The sequence below is a fragment of the Podarcis liolepis genome (assembly GCF_965112155.1).
Source record: "Podarcis liolepis genome assembly, chromosome: 4".
Lineage (NCBI taxonomy): Eukaryota > Metazoa > Chordata > Lepidosauria > Squamata > Lacertidae > Podarcis > Podarcis liolepis.
Window position 1 is genome coordinate 103,022,724 of NC_139558.1, and position 14,405 is coordinate 103,037,128.

At 48.1% G+C, this 14,405-nt stretch overlaps 1 protein-coding gene across 23 annotated transcripts in view; it reads left to right on the forward strand.

Annotated features, from left to right (window-relative positions):
* The first annotated feature begins 255 nt into the window (after positions 1-255).
* The window catches only part of STIM1 (stromal interaction molecule 1), a 132,607-nt gene continuing 118,457 nt past the window's right edge, over positions 256-14,405 (forward strand). For 2 of the 23 annotated variants that reach the window (XM_083499483.1, XM_083499479.1), the window contains exons 1-2: positions 262-327; positions 2,141-2,447. In XM_083499483.1, the coding sequence (XP_083355609.1) occupies positions 2,339-2,447 (109 nt within the window). In that variant the 5' untranslated portion in view covers positions 262-327; positions 2,141-2,338. Of the gene's footprint in view, positions 2,448-14,405 lie in introns of all 23 variants that reach the window. The other 21 variants (XM_083499484.1, XM_083499481.1, XM_083499482.1 and 18 more) reach the window with 19 other exon arrangements.

Consider the following 14,405-nt stretch of genomic DNA (forward strand, 5'->3'; position numbering starts at 1 on the left):
AAGCAGGACACCCCCCCACCCCTCCATTGGTGCAGTCCGAGCGGAGCTTTGCCACTTGAAGCTGCAAGGAGGCTGCGCTCTCCCCTTTTCGCCGCCGCTAGAGGCCGCTGCCGGGCAAGCCGCGCGCCGGGCTGCCATCCGCGGCGCTCTATTGGCTGCCGGGGGTGAGTGGGCGGGGCCTCTTAGCCCCGCCTCCTCCTGCGAGAGCAGCGCCGAGGCCGCCGGAACGACGAGGAAGAGACCAATAAGAAGGGCGGGAAAGGGGGGGCGGCGAGCGCGTTCGTGGGAGATACCACTTGGGGACGCGGGAAGAGCGAGAGAGCGTGAGTGAGTGAGGAGCGCAGGCGCGCGCGCGCGGCAGGAGGGGGAAGAGACAGTTCGTGGGAGAGTCCATTGCGGCGGCGGGGGGCGGCGTGCTGAGGAGAGACCAATTCGGGGACGGGGGGGGGGAAGAAGCGAGGGCCGGCCGCCCCAGTGCCCTGTGCCTGAGAGAGGAGAGCAGCCCTCGTGGGGCTATTTGGGAGGCCAGGAAGGCCCTTTGGGGGCGGAAGGGGTGTGTGAGGGGGGGTCAGCTTGGGGGGGGCATATTTTTTGAGGGGGGGCGTTGTGTGGGGGAGGGGCCTTCACCTGAGGAGAAGAAGAGGAAAGACCCACCGGCGTGTGGGGGGGAGGACATTGTGTGTGGGGGGGGGAGTGGGCGCCAGCCAGGAGCTCTTACCTGAGGCTGCTTCACCTGTGGGCAGGTGAGGCCTCCCTCCTCCGCTCCCTGCTTCCCTCCCTCCTGGCCCAGCCAGGAAAAGCTCCTCCTGCTCTGGAAGAAGGAAGCCAGCCAGATCCTGGGACTGTCATCAGGCTCCTCGTCGTGTGGAAGGCGCCCCAGGGACCCGCTTCTCGGCGGGGTGGGGGGCTTGCTTCTGGCCTGACGGAGGTCCCTCCTGCGGAAAAGCCACCAGGTGCCTTGAGAAGATCCGTGGCCGGACTTGCTGGGTCGCCTTCCCCGAGAGCTTAGCAGGATTTTTAAAAAAAAACCCCAAAAAGACACGCAGAATCTTTCGACCTGACGAAGCTTTTTATTTCTTGTTTTATTTTCAGCATTTGACACACAGCCTGGCCTGGGGGAGACTCTTCTGGACAGCTGGGTAGAAGGGAAGGAAGTGGCCCAGGATAGTCTGAAAAGGGATAAAAGGGATTTCAGGGAGTGATTTTGTGGAGCAGAGAGAGAGAAAAACAAACAGACAGACAGACAGACAGAGAGTAATATCGCTTTGAAAGTTGCGCAGAAGCCAAAGTTTAAATGGATTAAATGGTTTGGCGGCCTTCGGTTGGCGGAGTGAAATACAGGGGACGCCAAGCCGGGAAGGTCTGATCCAGGTGGTCGCAAGGCTCCTGTTTCTTGCCCCTGAAAAGAGCGCAGGAGTCTGATGAGAGCGGGTAGCTGGTCTCCAGACGTTTTCCTTTCCTTTGGTTCTGAGGAAGTTTTCTTTTTGATAGGACAAAAGGGGGCAACTTGTGCAACAGGACCCCCATTTCCTTAATCTTTTATCTGGCTGCCGTGTTCCTCTTCCACGTTTTCTACATGCTGCGTGGTGTTGCTGCTCTGAATTCACCTGCATGTGCCTCTCTTTGCAGAGAGATTTCCTGGGTTCCGTTAAAAGTAAATGTTTGCTAGGCTTTTAGCAGTCAGACTGAGACTCCTGCGGTGTGAAGACTGAAAATCTAGCTTGGCAAATAATGTGTGTGTGTGTTTAGAATCTGTTACAGTTCTATTACACCAGGCAAAATCTGGTCTCCTCTAGTTCTGAATCTGCTAAACTGTTCTAAACCTGCTGGCAGTTTTGGGGATGTGCTTGGATTACTACTTCATTGGTTGGGTTGCTTCAGCAGCCTAGTACATAATTTGCGAAAGAAAGCAGCCAAGCCCAGAGAATATTTTTACTAATTTCCCAGTTATGTTGCATGTTGAAAACGGATGCTTTTAAGCGTTTAGGATTTGTATGACACCCCCACTTAGAGGTAAGACGAGCCTTTCAGCGCCTGTTCTGCGGATATAGAAAAGGTTTTGGGAGGCTGTTGGCTCTGGGGCAGAATTTCGAGCTAGGGGAAAAACTCCTTAAAGCCTTTCCAACCTTTACTTCTGCAGCTTTTGGAAACAACCTGGCTCTACTTCTGGGCTAGTGGACACTTCCTGTACTCTTTTGGAATATAAGAATCCAAGGACAGAAAGAAACAGGACTCGGAGTATCCCTGGGAATCTGGACTTCTTTTTCTGTTGGGAACCGATGCCGAGGAACTCCTGACACACGAGAAACACTGAAGGGTCTCCTTTGCCAGACACAACATGGATGTATGGTCCAGAATAGCCATATGGATCCTTTGCGGCTTCCTTCTGCACCACGGACAGGGGGAGAGGCCCCCAGGCACCTACCTAGACGATGCTACAATAGCAGGTAAGGAAAAAGTTGTGGGTAAGGAGCCGGTTTTTCCTTTTCTTAATCCTTTGGGGTATAAAATAATGTTCCTTCGGGCTGCTGGCAGTGGGCTCTTTTCATTCCTGGGACTCTGCTTTGAAGTTGAAGTTGTGAATTGTTCTTCCCTTCTTGGAGGTTCGGAAAAGAAACTTGTAAAGTATTTCGGAGCTCCCTTCTCGCCAACCTGCGTTCTGGTGTCTGCTTAAATCCTAGCTATTTTTGGTGGTCTTATACTGGCGTTTTTTTCTAGCGTGCCTGAGAGTTTCCCCTCCCCAGCTCTGCAATGGTTCTTTCTGTAGGCAATTTCAGGCTAGGAAACAAAAAACACTACGCATCTTGAAATAGCCTCCCAGAAAGGCAGCTAGCTTGAAGTAAAAGTGGTTATTTCCTGCTTTACATAGAGGAGAGAGAAAAAGAGCAGCTTTTTTGTGGAAGAAGTGTGCTTTCCATCTAAAACCTGCTGATTTTTTTCAGAAGCAAGATTTGACTGTTTCAGGCTTGAGGTTTAGCTGTTGAGTGTCAACTGTCTTCTTTCTGTTGAGTTAAAGAATGTGACTGTAGGTGCAAACAGTGCACTCTTATCAGGCATTGGGTAAAACAGAAAAGTATTTAGAACACATCTGCTGTATCATATCTGAGCTCCAGAATATGGTAAAGGAGAATCCACTGTTCCCTGCTTGTTTGTGGTGTCAGAGAATTCCTAAAGATCTAGGGAAGCCCCATGCAGGAGATTGATTTGCGAAGTGATGACCAGGATGCACAGTTTTGCCAGTTTCTCATGGTGAAACTTCCCATAACTGCATCGCAGGTCTTCAAAATAGCTGCATGTCAGCATAACCTTAACTAACGTAGGTTTATCAAGTGGCTTGGCAGAGGGAGAGAAAGGGGGGGAGAGGGGGGAGGTTGTAAGAGTGTCAGAGTTGGAATCTTTGCACACCAGTTTCTAAGTGGTTTTTCTTGTTGGAATTCCCAAGAGGAGTGGGGAATGTCCTTGTTGACCTTTGATTGAGGGGACCCTGAGTTTCTCTCTCCTCAGTTGACAATAGCACAAATAAGTGTTGAGGAAGAGGCAGCCTGTTGCCATTTCCTGAGCACTGGACTGGTGGAATTCACTGCCACAAGGAATAGATACTGTTTATGGAGAGGAGGGTGACAGTTCTAGCATCCACTGTTAGACTTCGTATAAAAGAGGAATGAAAACTAGATGCTGGCAAACAAATGACAGGTTGAGAGTATCGCATTAGTAGCAACCTACATGTGAGCGCATGATCCAGTGTGGCAGTTCTTATGGTGCATTACACATGTTGCCAGTACCGAACCCCACTTGCATCCTGTATTACTGCCACAGAGAGGTGAGCAGTTATTTATACATAACGTGACTTCCACTGGGTGTGGGCAAATATTAGCGAACCAGCAGCAGTAATTTCCTTGGCATTTCTAAGGCTTCCCAGCGGCAACCACATTTCTGGAAACACTAGTTTCCCAGTATGAAAACCCTTAGCGGCTGGTTCTTCTAGTAGTGTCTGCGGGCCTTACTGGCAAACCGAAACTCCTTTATCTCAGGTGCCAGAACTTTAAACAAGCTGGGAAGCCAAAGCCTTCAGCCACAGCCACATAAAAAACTTGTTAGTCCTATTCTGTGCAGAACATGCCCAGCTTAATTTGGTTTCAAAGTTTTCCTGCTTGCCAAATTTGGACTTTTGCAGGCGTTTGCTTGTTGAAAGTGACAGCTGTTGCTTGGAGAGGCAGATGTGGAGAGGGGCTGGAGGGCTTATGTAGGAAGGATGTTCTCTCTTGACCAATGGATATCTCAAGCAACTTCCTTCTTGGGGTGCTAAACACTCAGCAGAAATACAATTTGTTTCAGATGATTTTTCTGTGAGGACTAGAGATCTAACTAGCTTGTGTAGTGTTTAGAGCAGAGCTTTCCAAACTGTGTGTCACAGCACGTTAGTGTGTCATCGTGCGAACACTCCCCACGCCCCTCCCAGGGCTGGGAAGGGGTTAGCTTAACCTCTGGTTTGCTAGTAAAACTGAATTGCTGTGTCACGAAATGATGCATGTAATAATAATAATAATAAATTTATGATTTATACCCCACCCATCTGGCTGGGCCTCCCCAGCCACTCTGGGCAGCTTCCAAGAAATATTAAAATACTGTAATATATCAAACATTAAAAGCCTCCCTAAACAGGGCTGCCTTCAGATGTCTTCTAAAAGTCAGGTAGTTGCTGTTCTCTTTGACATCTGGTGGGAGGGCGTTCCACAGGGAGGGCGCTACTACCGAGAAGGCCCTCTGCCTGGTTCTCAAAAGTGTCTCACAAGTGTGTCACCAGCATGAAAAGTTTGGTAAGCTCTGGGTTAGAGTGTTTGGACCAAAACCTGAGAGATCAGGGCTCAAATCCCCCACTCAGCCATGAAGCTCACTGGGTGTGGGTGACCTGGGGCCAGCCCCTGCCTCTCAGCCTAGCCTACCTCACAGGATTGTTGTGGGGATTCAGGGAGAACCATGTACACCACCTTGAGCACCTTGGAGGAAAATGTGGGCTATAATACAGTGCGGATTTGCAGCGATCAGCCTGCCAGTTGATGTGCGATAAAGGCTGACTTCCTTTCCTAACCATGTGCAGATCTGGTCATGTGCCCTTCCCCTTCCAAGTGTTGTTGAGTCTCACTTGGCTCATCTCTCGTGTCGGAAAAGGACCTGCAGGAGCAGTGATGAATTTCAGCTCTACGGGATAATCGCTTTTTTACAGCTGGCCATAAACCTGTTGCTTGGGCTTCTGATACTTAGCATGACAGCCAGTTACCACACCTGCTTCTTTACCCTGCGCCAGATCAAATGTTTATCCAGCATGTTTTAAAATAATTACAATTGTCAGGACTGTGGCCTCGCTTGGCAACTTGTAACGCTCAGGCTGTCAAAATTACTCAATGTCCCCATTGCCCCCTCATTGTCAATACCTGCTGCGAGAGGCCAGCAGGAAGGAGGTTGTGTTCAGGTGTTGCCCTTTTCAGGTGCGTAAAGAGCTCCCAGCCTCCTCTAAGCTGAAAACGCCTATTATCTTCTCCTTCTCCTTCTCCTTCTCCTTCTCCTTCTCCTCCTTCTCCTTCTCCTTCTCCTTCTCCTTCTCCTTCTCCTTCTGTTGTTTTCTATCCTCTTCATCTTGTGTGGATTTCCTCTGGCTTTTCAGTATTGAAAGTAAATTCTGAAGCCCGGAAGTTAACGCAAGTTGGGCAGACTCCAGGGCAGAAGCAGAATAGGCGTGTTAGGTGCTTCCTAGTGGGGTTGCACTTGCTTGAACAGACTGTCACGGACATGCATCTATATCTGCTCAGTGTTTAGAATCACAGGAGGTTTGCATACTGCCTGGAGTATCCATTGCTCGAGGGAGGCCTTCAGTGGACATTGCAGGGACACTGCATGTGGAGACATGGTGAGAGTTCCCGAAGAATATGTTCCTCAAAAAGTGCCGTGCTACCCGTGCTTGGTCTTTTGAGGGTAGAAAAACTTTTTGTGGCAAGATGCAGCTTCATTATATATCTCCAGAGGGTTGCATAACATTTAACCAGTTTTTTACCTGGTGCAAAGCCTCCCCCACCCCCTTATTCAGTTGGTGAATAAAAATACTGTAGGCCTTACTGCTTTTGTGAAAATCTCTTTGACTAATTCTGTGCCACCTTCAGGTTGCAGGATAGTCTAAAAGAGTACGCTATGGCATAATAAATATTTCCGTACCACATTGGAGACATCTAAGCAGCTAAATTTGGCAGATTTGGCAATGCTTTCAAAAGGCCTTCCTGTAGCTGCACTTGTGCCTGCTGGCTTACTCTGAGTCATGTTTTGGGGCTTGTGACGCAACAGGTGGGCTCTGCATGAGGAAGTGGTTAGAGTATCTTGATGCTGGCACTGAAGGACCCGGACTTTCCCTCCATCCTGTGCAGGGCTGTTTCCTTGGAAGTTGATGCTGGGTTTTAAAAGCATGATGCCCTGAAGTCGGAAGTATACTTTCCCAGCCTTTAGCCGTGGCAGGCAGGGAAGCTGCAGTGAACAGGAAGAGTCCAGACTCTCTGTCTTGCTCAGCTTTTCGCAGTGACTACAGACTCTCAACCCCGTTCCTGCTGTGATGCTCCTTTGAACAGAAGCTGCAGCAGCAGTTGCTGGAGGTCAGAAGAGTCATGCTTCCCGCTCATCTTCTTAAGCTCAGCAGCATCAGCTCAGAAAGTGATTTTGAGTTAACTTCTCACTGCCCCCACTCAGCCCCAGAAATCACCATCAGGCCATACTGAAAGTCATCTATTGCTTCTGGAGAAGAGAAGATTCATTCTCTTTGTGCCCTTAGGGGATAACTCCTGTGAGTTATCCTGAAAAGGGCTGCAACAGCTCTGTGGAAGTCGTAGACATTGATGTAGCAGTGATACTACTGTTCTTTTTACTTTATAAGAACTACGTATTGAACTCTAGGCAGAGCTTTAAAAGACCTGAAGGTTTTCTAGTTCGTCCCCTCACTTGAGTAGGATTCTTTGAATCTTAGACTGCTAACAGCTCAGTTCTTTAAAATGTAGAAGAAAGGTCAGGTCAGCACCTTGAATTAAGCCTGGAAGCAAATTGGCAGCAAGTATAGCTGCATCGAATTGGAAGCAATGTGGTCTCTTCTCTGTGCTCTAGTTGAAAGAAGAGTTGCTGCTTTCTGTGATAGTGAAAGTTTCCGAGCCGTCTTCAAGGGTGGTTCAATGTAGAACACATGTCTGTTGTGTGCATGATGGAAAGGAAGTCTCATTCAGTAAGGAAGGGCTGCAGAAACCCAGCACAAGGATTTGCAGCAGGGCTAGGGAGCAACCAAAGGCTGCCTAGCCACTCTTTCAGGGAGAGCTGGACCCAACAAGGGGTTGCCGTAACTCCACACATTTGTAGCTGTGATTCCTGTGTTGCAGGGACAGGTGTAAGGACTCTCTGGGTCCCTTCCAGCTCTACAGCTCTATAATTCTGTGATCTCTTGATCAGCTCTCAGATCAGAGGATACTGGTGTCAGGGGTTTAGGAGCAGAGGCACGGGCAAGGGAGGAAACAGAGAGCGAAGGGGAGGAGGCAGAAGAAAAGATGAGTGATGACGACGACCCGAGATCTCCCAGTCTTTCCAGTGAATCAGAGGATTCACAGAAAGGAGCACCAGTAGCCAGGGCAAGGGGGGAGTCCAGGGGGGCACCCCAGGAAGATAGAGCCAGAGGGGACTCAGGGGGGAGCAGCTGGAAATCGGGACCAGCGTCACCGCCAGGAAGCAGGGAAGAGGAAGGGAGCCAGGGGGGAAGCGCTGGCAGCTCACCACAGGAGGGAGGACATGAGTCAGGAGTGGCCACACCTCCATCGGGGAGCGAAGAAACGGTTAAGAGGAAAGTGGAAGGTTGGGCGCGCGCGCCAAGTTCAAATGCAGAGGAAGGCGGGGCAGTAAGCAGCCCCGAAAGGGAGCCAGGTCCTAAAGCCCGGCGCAAGGAGGCAGGAGGGTCCGGGTCAGCGTCAGAAGAATCCCGGAAGGAAGAAGCCCCGGGGGGTAGAGGGACCCAGAGGAGGACGGTCAGGCGGAAAAGGTGGAGCAAGGCTAGGATATTAAGTTGGTGCACACGGGGCGGGGACTCAGACGGAGCTTCGCCGATCTAGCTACTAGACGTAGAGTTGCCCGCAGCAGCGTGAGAATGGAAACTGTAATTCAATAAAGACTTTTACTTAATGATCGCTGGCTAGCGTGATCCTCTGTGAGCTAGGATCTTCAAGCAGCTCTGAAGTAAAGTAAGGTGGCACCGGCATATTGATGACCTTGCTCTTTCACACAGGGCTGCTTAATTGTGGCAGGTCCGTAGTTCAGATCAGCAGGATTCAGGGAGGACTTTTCAGAACGGCTCAGACCGCAGCCTCCTTCAATGGTAGCATCATTTCACCCAGCTGCAGAGTTTTGTTTATGGCTGCTGGTCCATGTGGCCCTCACCAGCCACAAAGGTCAAGGGTCAAGAAAGCAAGTGGGTGGACACAAGTCGCCAAAGACTTTGCCCATGTCCTCAGGAACCAATAAATGGAATGGATTCAATTGTTACTATTAAATTTATTCCCTGCCCTTCATCAGCAGGTCCCATTGGGGGTTACAACAATTTAAAATTCAGAGTTAAAAACAGTTAAAACATTGCTGCCTCCAGCTGTGGAGGCAGAACATGGCCATATTGGCTAATCAGCCTTTGATAGCACTCTCCTCCAATTATTTGCCTATGCCTCTCTTAAAGCCATCCAAGATGCTGGCCACGACAGCCTCCGGTGGGAGGGAGTTCCATAGTTTAACTGTGCACTGCATGAAGCTGTATTTTCTTTTATCTGTCCCAAATCTTCCAACATTCAGCTTTGTTGGATATCCGTGAGTTCTGGTGTTATATGACAGAGGAAGAAACACTTCTCTATCCACTCACTCCATGCTAAGCATTGTTTTATCAACATTGTTTTACTCTCCTTTTCTCTAAACTGAGAGTACTTTCTGGCACGATTCCACCAGAAGCAAACAAATTAAATGCTGCCCTGTGGAATAAGGCTGTTCACACAGTTGTAGTTTGCTAAGAGGCGTAACCTCAGCCTCGAGGTGAACTTTGCATTCCTTTAAGTTCTCTTCTTGCAGTTAAACTTGGTTTGTGGCCGTCACTCATTCCCTGGATCTAGTGCAGAAGTTTCCTGCTTGCTGCTAACAAACCCCGAAAACAATTCAGAGGCTCTGGAACTGCAGCCTGTGTTTATTGGTGCTGAGAACCACAACTGAATTCTTTTCATTAATCAGCTTTGCTGCAGAAATAAAGCTTGATGCTGGATAAATTAATTCACGCACACTAAAGACCAAGCTCATTCTGCTTCAAATGAGGTTATTCCGGTGAAGGAGTCCCAGGATGACCTTCTGACATGATGGGCCAGATTACTGCGCTTTCTTGATTTAATTAGCCTCCCCCAAAGTAGTTCATTTAGGCTGGATAGGAAGATCAGAGAAAGTTAAATGGCTTGCGTGACTCTGCATCAAACACATCCACCCTTGTGGTGACAACGAAGTGCAGAGCCCAGGCGTTGAAAACACGTTCTGAACTTTGTATATTTAAAGCTGTAAATCATGCAGTTGGCTATATTCTGCTCTACCTGAATCTTGTTTATGGGGCCTGGATTTGGTGGAACATTTTGCTGGGCTGGTGTGTACCTGCTGGCGTTTCTGGGGAGCCTTGCTCTGATCATTAGCCTTGTTCCAGTTGAGGTTTACATGTCCATCTAGCCGGCCCACTGCTATGAGTTAAGGACATAAGAAGAGCTGGACCAGCACAGTGGCCGACCAGATACCCCAAAGGCAAGGCCAAAACCAGGATTTGAGTACAGTGGTACCTTGGGTTAAGAACTTAATTTGTTCTGGAGGTCCGTTCTTCACCTGAAACTGTTCTTAACCTGAGGTACCACTTTAGCTAATGGGGCCTCCCGCTGCTGCCATGCCACTGGCGAGCAATTTCTGTTCTCACCCTGAAGCAAAGTTCTTAACCCGATGTACTATTTCTGGGCTAGCAGAGTCTGTAACCTGAAGCGTCTGTAACCCGAGGTACCACTGTACAAGAGTAACTCTCTCCTCCTGCGGCTTCCAACAACTGGTATTCAGAAGCATTGCTTCCCCGACTGTGCTGGCAGAGCCCGCTACTCCACTGATTTGTCTAATCCTCTTCTAAAGCCATCTGGATTGGCAGCTGTCACTGTCTCCTGTGGAAGCGAGTTCCATAGTTTACCTAAGCACTGCATGAAGAAGGACTTTCTTCAGATTGGCACCAGCTCTCCAGCTTCTAAGGTTGAGGAAAGCCTCCTGTCAATTGTTACTTGACAGGGATTGAACCGGAGACATTTTCAATGAAAAGAGCTGTGCCCAGCTTGAAAAATCTGTTGTAAATGAACTGTGGGCAGCACGCTTCATTCTTTCCAATACAGGGGTACCTCGGGTTACAGACGCTTCAGGTTACAGACTCCACTAACCCAGAAATAGTCCCTCGGGTTAAGAACTTTGCTTCAGGATGAGAACAGAAATTGTGCTCCAGCGGTAGCGGGAGGCCCCATTAGCTAAAGTGGTACCTCAGGCTAAGAACAGTTTCAGGTTAAGAACGGACCTCCATAACGAATTAAGTTCTTAACCCAAGGTACCACTGTAGCTGCTCTTGAGTCTTTATTCTACATGGATTTTCAGTTTCCATGTCATGTTTTCCCATAGCTATATGTCTCATTCACAGGAATCATTCCAAAACTACTACTACGAAACGTCTGCAGAATTTGCAGAGGTGTTTTTGTTTGTGCTTTTCTAAATAATTTTTTTAAAAAGACATTTTAAACATGATCTGAGCCAGAAAGGCTGGCTAAATTCACTGTTTACTTCTGAGTCATCATACATTAAAATCGTAGCTCTAATGCACGTAGCACAAATAAAAACATCAAATCCCAAAACTTGTGCTATAAATTATTTTTTATTATTTTTTAAAAAAGATTATTCATTATTACAGTATTGCAAAATTTGGGTAGGATGGGATACAGGAACACGGAGGTAAAAGCAGGTTAATAGCTAAGAGGAGAGTAGCAATGGATGAGGATGAGTGATGGATCTGACTGAAACTGCAGGCGCAGAGCAATTCACACATTCCATCAGAGCATGCATTGAAAAAAGGTGACGGAGAGATGCTTGGAGCCCTTACTAGGGGGAGTTGAATGAACATATGAGTTGGGCAGTTGGTCCATTGAGCAGCAGCCCCCGCCCCCCCAGCAGTGGCTCTTTCCAATCCCCCCCATTAGAAAAAGGAGGGAAGAGCACTGCTGTGCTTGAATCCCACTTGTGGGTTTCCCGCAGACATCTTTTCTGCTCCTGAGAGAACAGGTTGTTGGACTGGATGGGCCATTGGCCTGATCCTAAAGGCTCTTCTTAGCTTCTTATGCAACATTCTCTCATCTTTGCTGTCTGAGATCCTTAGAAGTAGAGGGGTTGGGGGCTGGATCTGCGACCTGCAGAGTATAGACCCCCCTCCCTCAGGACTGCAGGGCTGAGGTAGGTTTGTAATACAGATTTTGCGCCAAATGGAAATAAGTTGTTTAAATTCTTCTAATCTCCGAATGATTTGGGCTCTTTTCAAGCATTCTCTGCCCAGTGTGGATGAGTAGACAGGAGGGCATGTAATGTTAGAACGGTAAAGGAGCTACTTTCTCGATGAGTTTGCTTGTGTTTGTCCTGCACAATGGGAGGAAGTTATTTTCTGACATGGACAATGGACACGGTTAGGTCTGCCGTCTTCTCCCTTGGAATTGTGACTTGGCAAAACGTCCTGCATTCCCTCCCTTCTGTTGGGATGGGAGGGGAAGAGGCAGGATGTGATGGCTGGTCTGCTAAATGGTAGTTGTGTGGTTGAAATCTGCCAATCCTGCTGTGCCATTTTCGCAGTTCAAACAGGGCATTTGCAAATTGAGAAGTGTTTGTGGGAAACCTGCAAAGATAACCGAGCTGTTTTGAAGGCAAATCATGAAATCTGATTACTTCCGGTGAAGAGAAGAATTACATGTTGATATAACAACAACTTTCAAATATTGTAAGAGGAAAAGGAACACAAAAATGCATACCACTGGGGAGATGACCGGAAGCATTAGGTTTAAAAGAGAAACTGCAGGGAAGCTGAGGTCAGTTGTCAGGAAAGCCTTCCTACCTTTTGCCCAATTCCACAATGACAGAAACTGGTAAAAAAATACTGTGAAATTTTCTGGACAAATTTGACTGGTCTGGGTGGATATTTCAAAAATATTAGAGAAGTGAACTCTGGGAAACCTGCATGTGACATATGTATGTGTGAAAGAGGTATGGAGGCATAAATGTGCGTAAGTTTTGTTTGTGAACAGGAGTGAAATGAGGCACTCCACTTCTCAGTGATGCCAGAAGAGAGAGATGCCTGATGCTTTTATCCCTTGGCCTTTAGATGATGCTCTCCAACCCACCTATAGCTTGTGGTTGCCCAGTGTTCCCTACTCCATTATAGTGAAGTGGTCCCATTTGGTACCCCCCCCCCCACCTCGGGTCAATTTCTGGTCCATCAGCCAAGCAAAGTGACATGGCTGGGTGTTCTCTGGGACTCTGCTAGAAAGGACCACAGCTGATAGGAGAGCCAGTTGGGTGAGCAGCTTGTTATTTATTTAGCATATTTTTAACCTAGTTTATAAGAATTCACAAGGCAGCTTCCAGCCATAAGTTCCATAAGTTAAAACAATGTTATTCCTAAAAGCATCATTGTACCAATTACAGAAGAAACACAGGCAATTAAATCCACAGACAAAGCAGCAGGATTTGGTGCTGTTCTTTGAGACTTTCTCTTGGAATCGTTTTCTAGCACAACAGATTGTCATGTCATTGTCACTTTTTGTCCTTGTGCGCTTTGCTAGGTTTATGCTTCCGTTTCAAGGAAGTTGTGTTGTGCAAACCCTTTCAGCGAAATTTGAGGCTGAAATTTGAGGCTCATGTTGTGGTGTGAGAGGGTGCAAATCCTCGTCAGGACACCCTCTAAGATTGCTGAGAACCCAACCGTGAGCAACGTGATTGGCAGCACTGTGCGGAATGGGATTCATGCGTGTCAGAGGCACGTTCTGGGTATTATTTGGGACTGCTTTTTAAGTGATGTGAGACACAAGTCCTCACGGTGGGCTCTTCTTCCCCTTCCTCTTTTGGGGAAGAGATGTGTCTCAGTAGTAGAGTGCATGCTTTGCATTCGAAAGGTCCCAGGTTCAGTCTGAAACCCTGGAAAGCCACTGCTGACAACACTGAGCCAGGTGAGCCAATGCATTGTAAGGCAGTTTCCTGTGTTCCTGTGGGGCCCTCTTCAGATGGGGGGCACAGGGACCTGGACTCGGCAGCAAATCTCCAAACTGCTCAAGGATCCCGAGGAGCCGTCAGACGTGGGCATTCCTGCCCCGAGACTGGCAGTCTCTCAGACCATTTGGGGTATCAGCCCTGTGTTTGGGGTGTTTAATTCTATCCAGAGACTGGCAAGAAAGAAGCCTTAGCATCCAGGCAAAAAGGGGTCCCTTTTTACATAGCACTTAGTTAAACTATGGAATTCACGCCCACAAGCTGCAGTGATGGCCACCAACTTGGAGAGCTTTAAAAGAGGATTAGACCAATTCATGGAGGATAGGATTGTCAATGGCTACTAGTCTTGATGGCTCTGTTCTCCCTCTAGTGTTGGAGGTGTTGTGCCTGAGAATGCCAATTGCTGGGGGAGAGTGCCGCTTGACCTCTGGCTTTGCTTCTGGACTTCCCATTACGGACATCTGATTGGCCACTGTGAGAACAGGATGCTGCTGGGCCCCTTTGGTCTGATCCAGCAGCCAGGCTTTTCTTACGGATTTGGCCCGCAACCTGCATTTCTTCGCTGCCGGTGTCGGAAGTTGGCTGCCTTTCCATGGTATGTCAGCAGAGCCGAAAACCAGGAGAGTTGAGCTTTGCATGCCAGACTGTACTAGAGAAGTACCTGCTTCTCTGCTTGGGCACAGAAGTTGGTTGTCCTGCATATAGGAAACAAAGCCACAGTGAGTGGCTGGCATTTGCATTTGCATCCAATTTCAACTTCCTGTTTATTTCAGGTTTTAAACGCTGGTACCTCCAAAACAAGAGCTCCTAAAAAGGTTTCCCCCTTTCTACTCTTATGCTCTGTGCAGTGTTAGAAACTGGGACAGAAAAGCTAGGAGTCAAATGGCTCCTGTGACCTGGGTTGAGGGTGCCAAAACAGAATGTCTACTCGCCATGGGGGTGTCAGCAACACCTTTTATTTATTATTTTGGAAAGCATGAACTAATACACAGTTCACATAAGTGACACATTGTTAATATCAAATTTTTAACAGAAATTGTTAATACATGTTTAACTTGGTG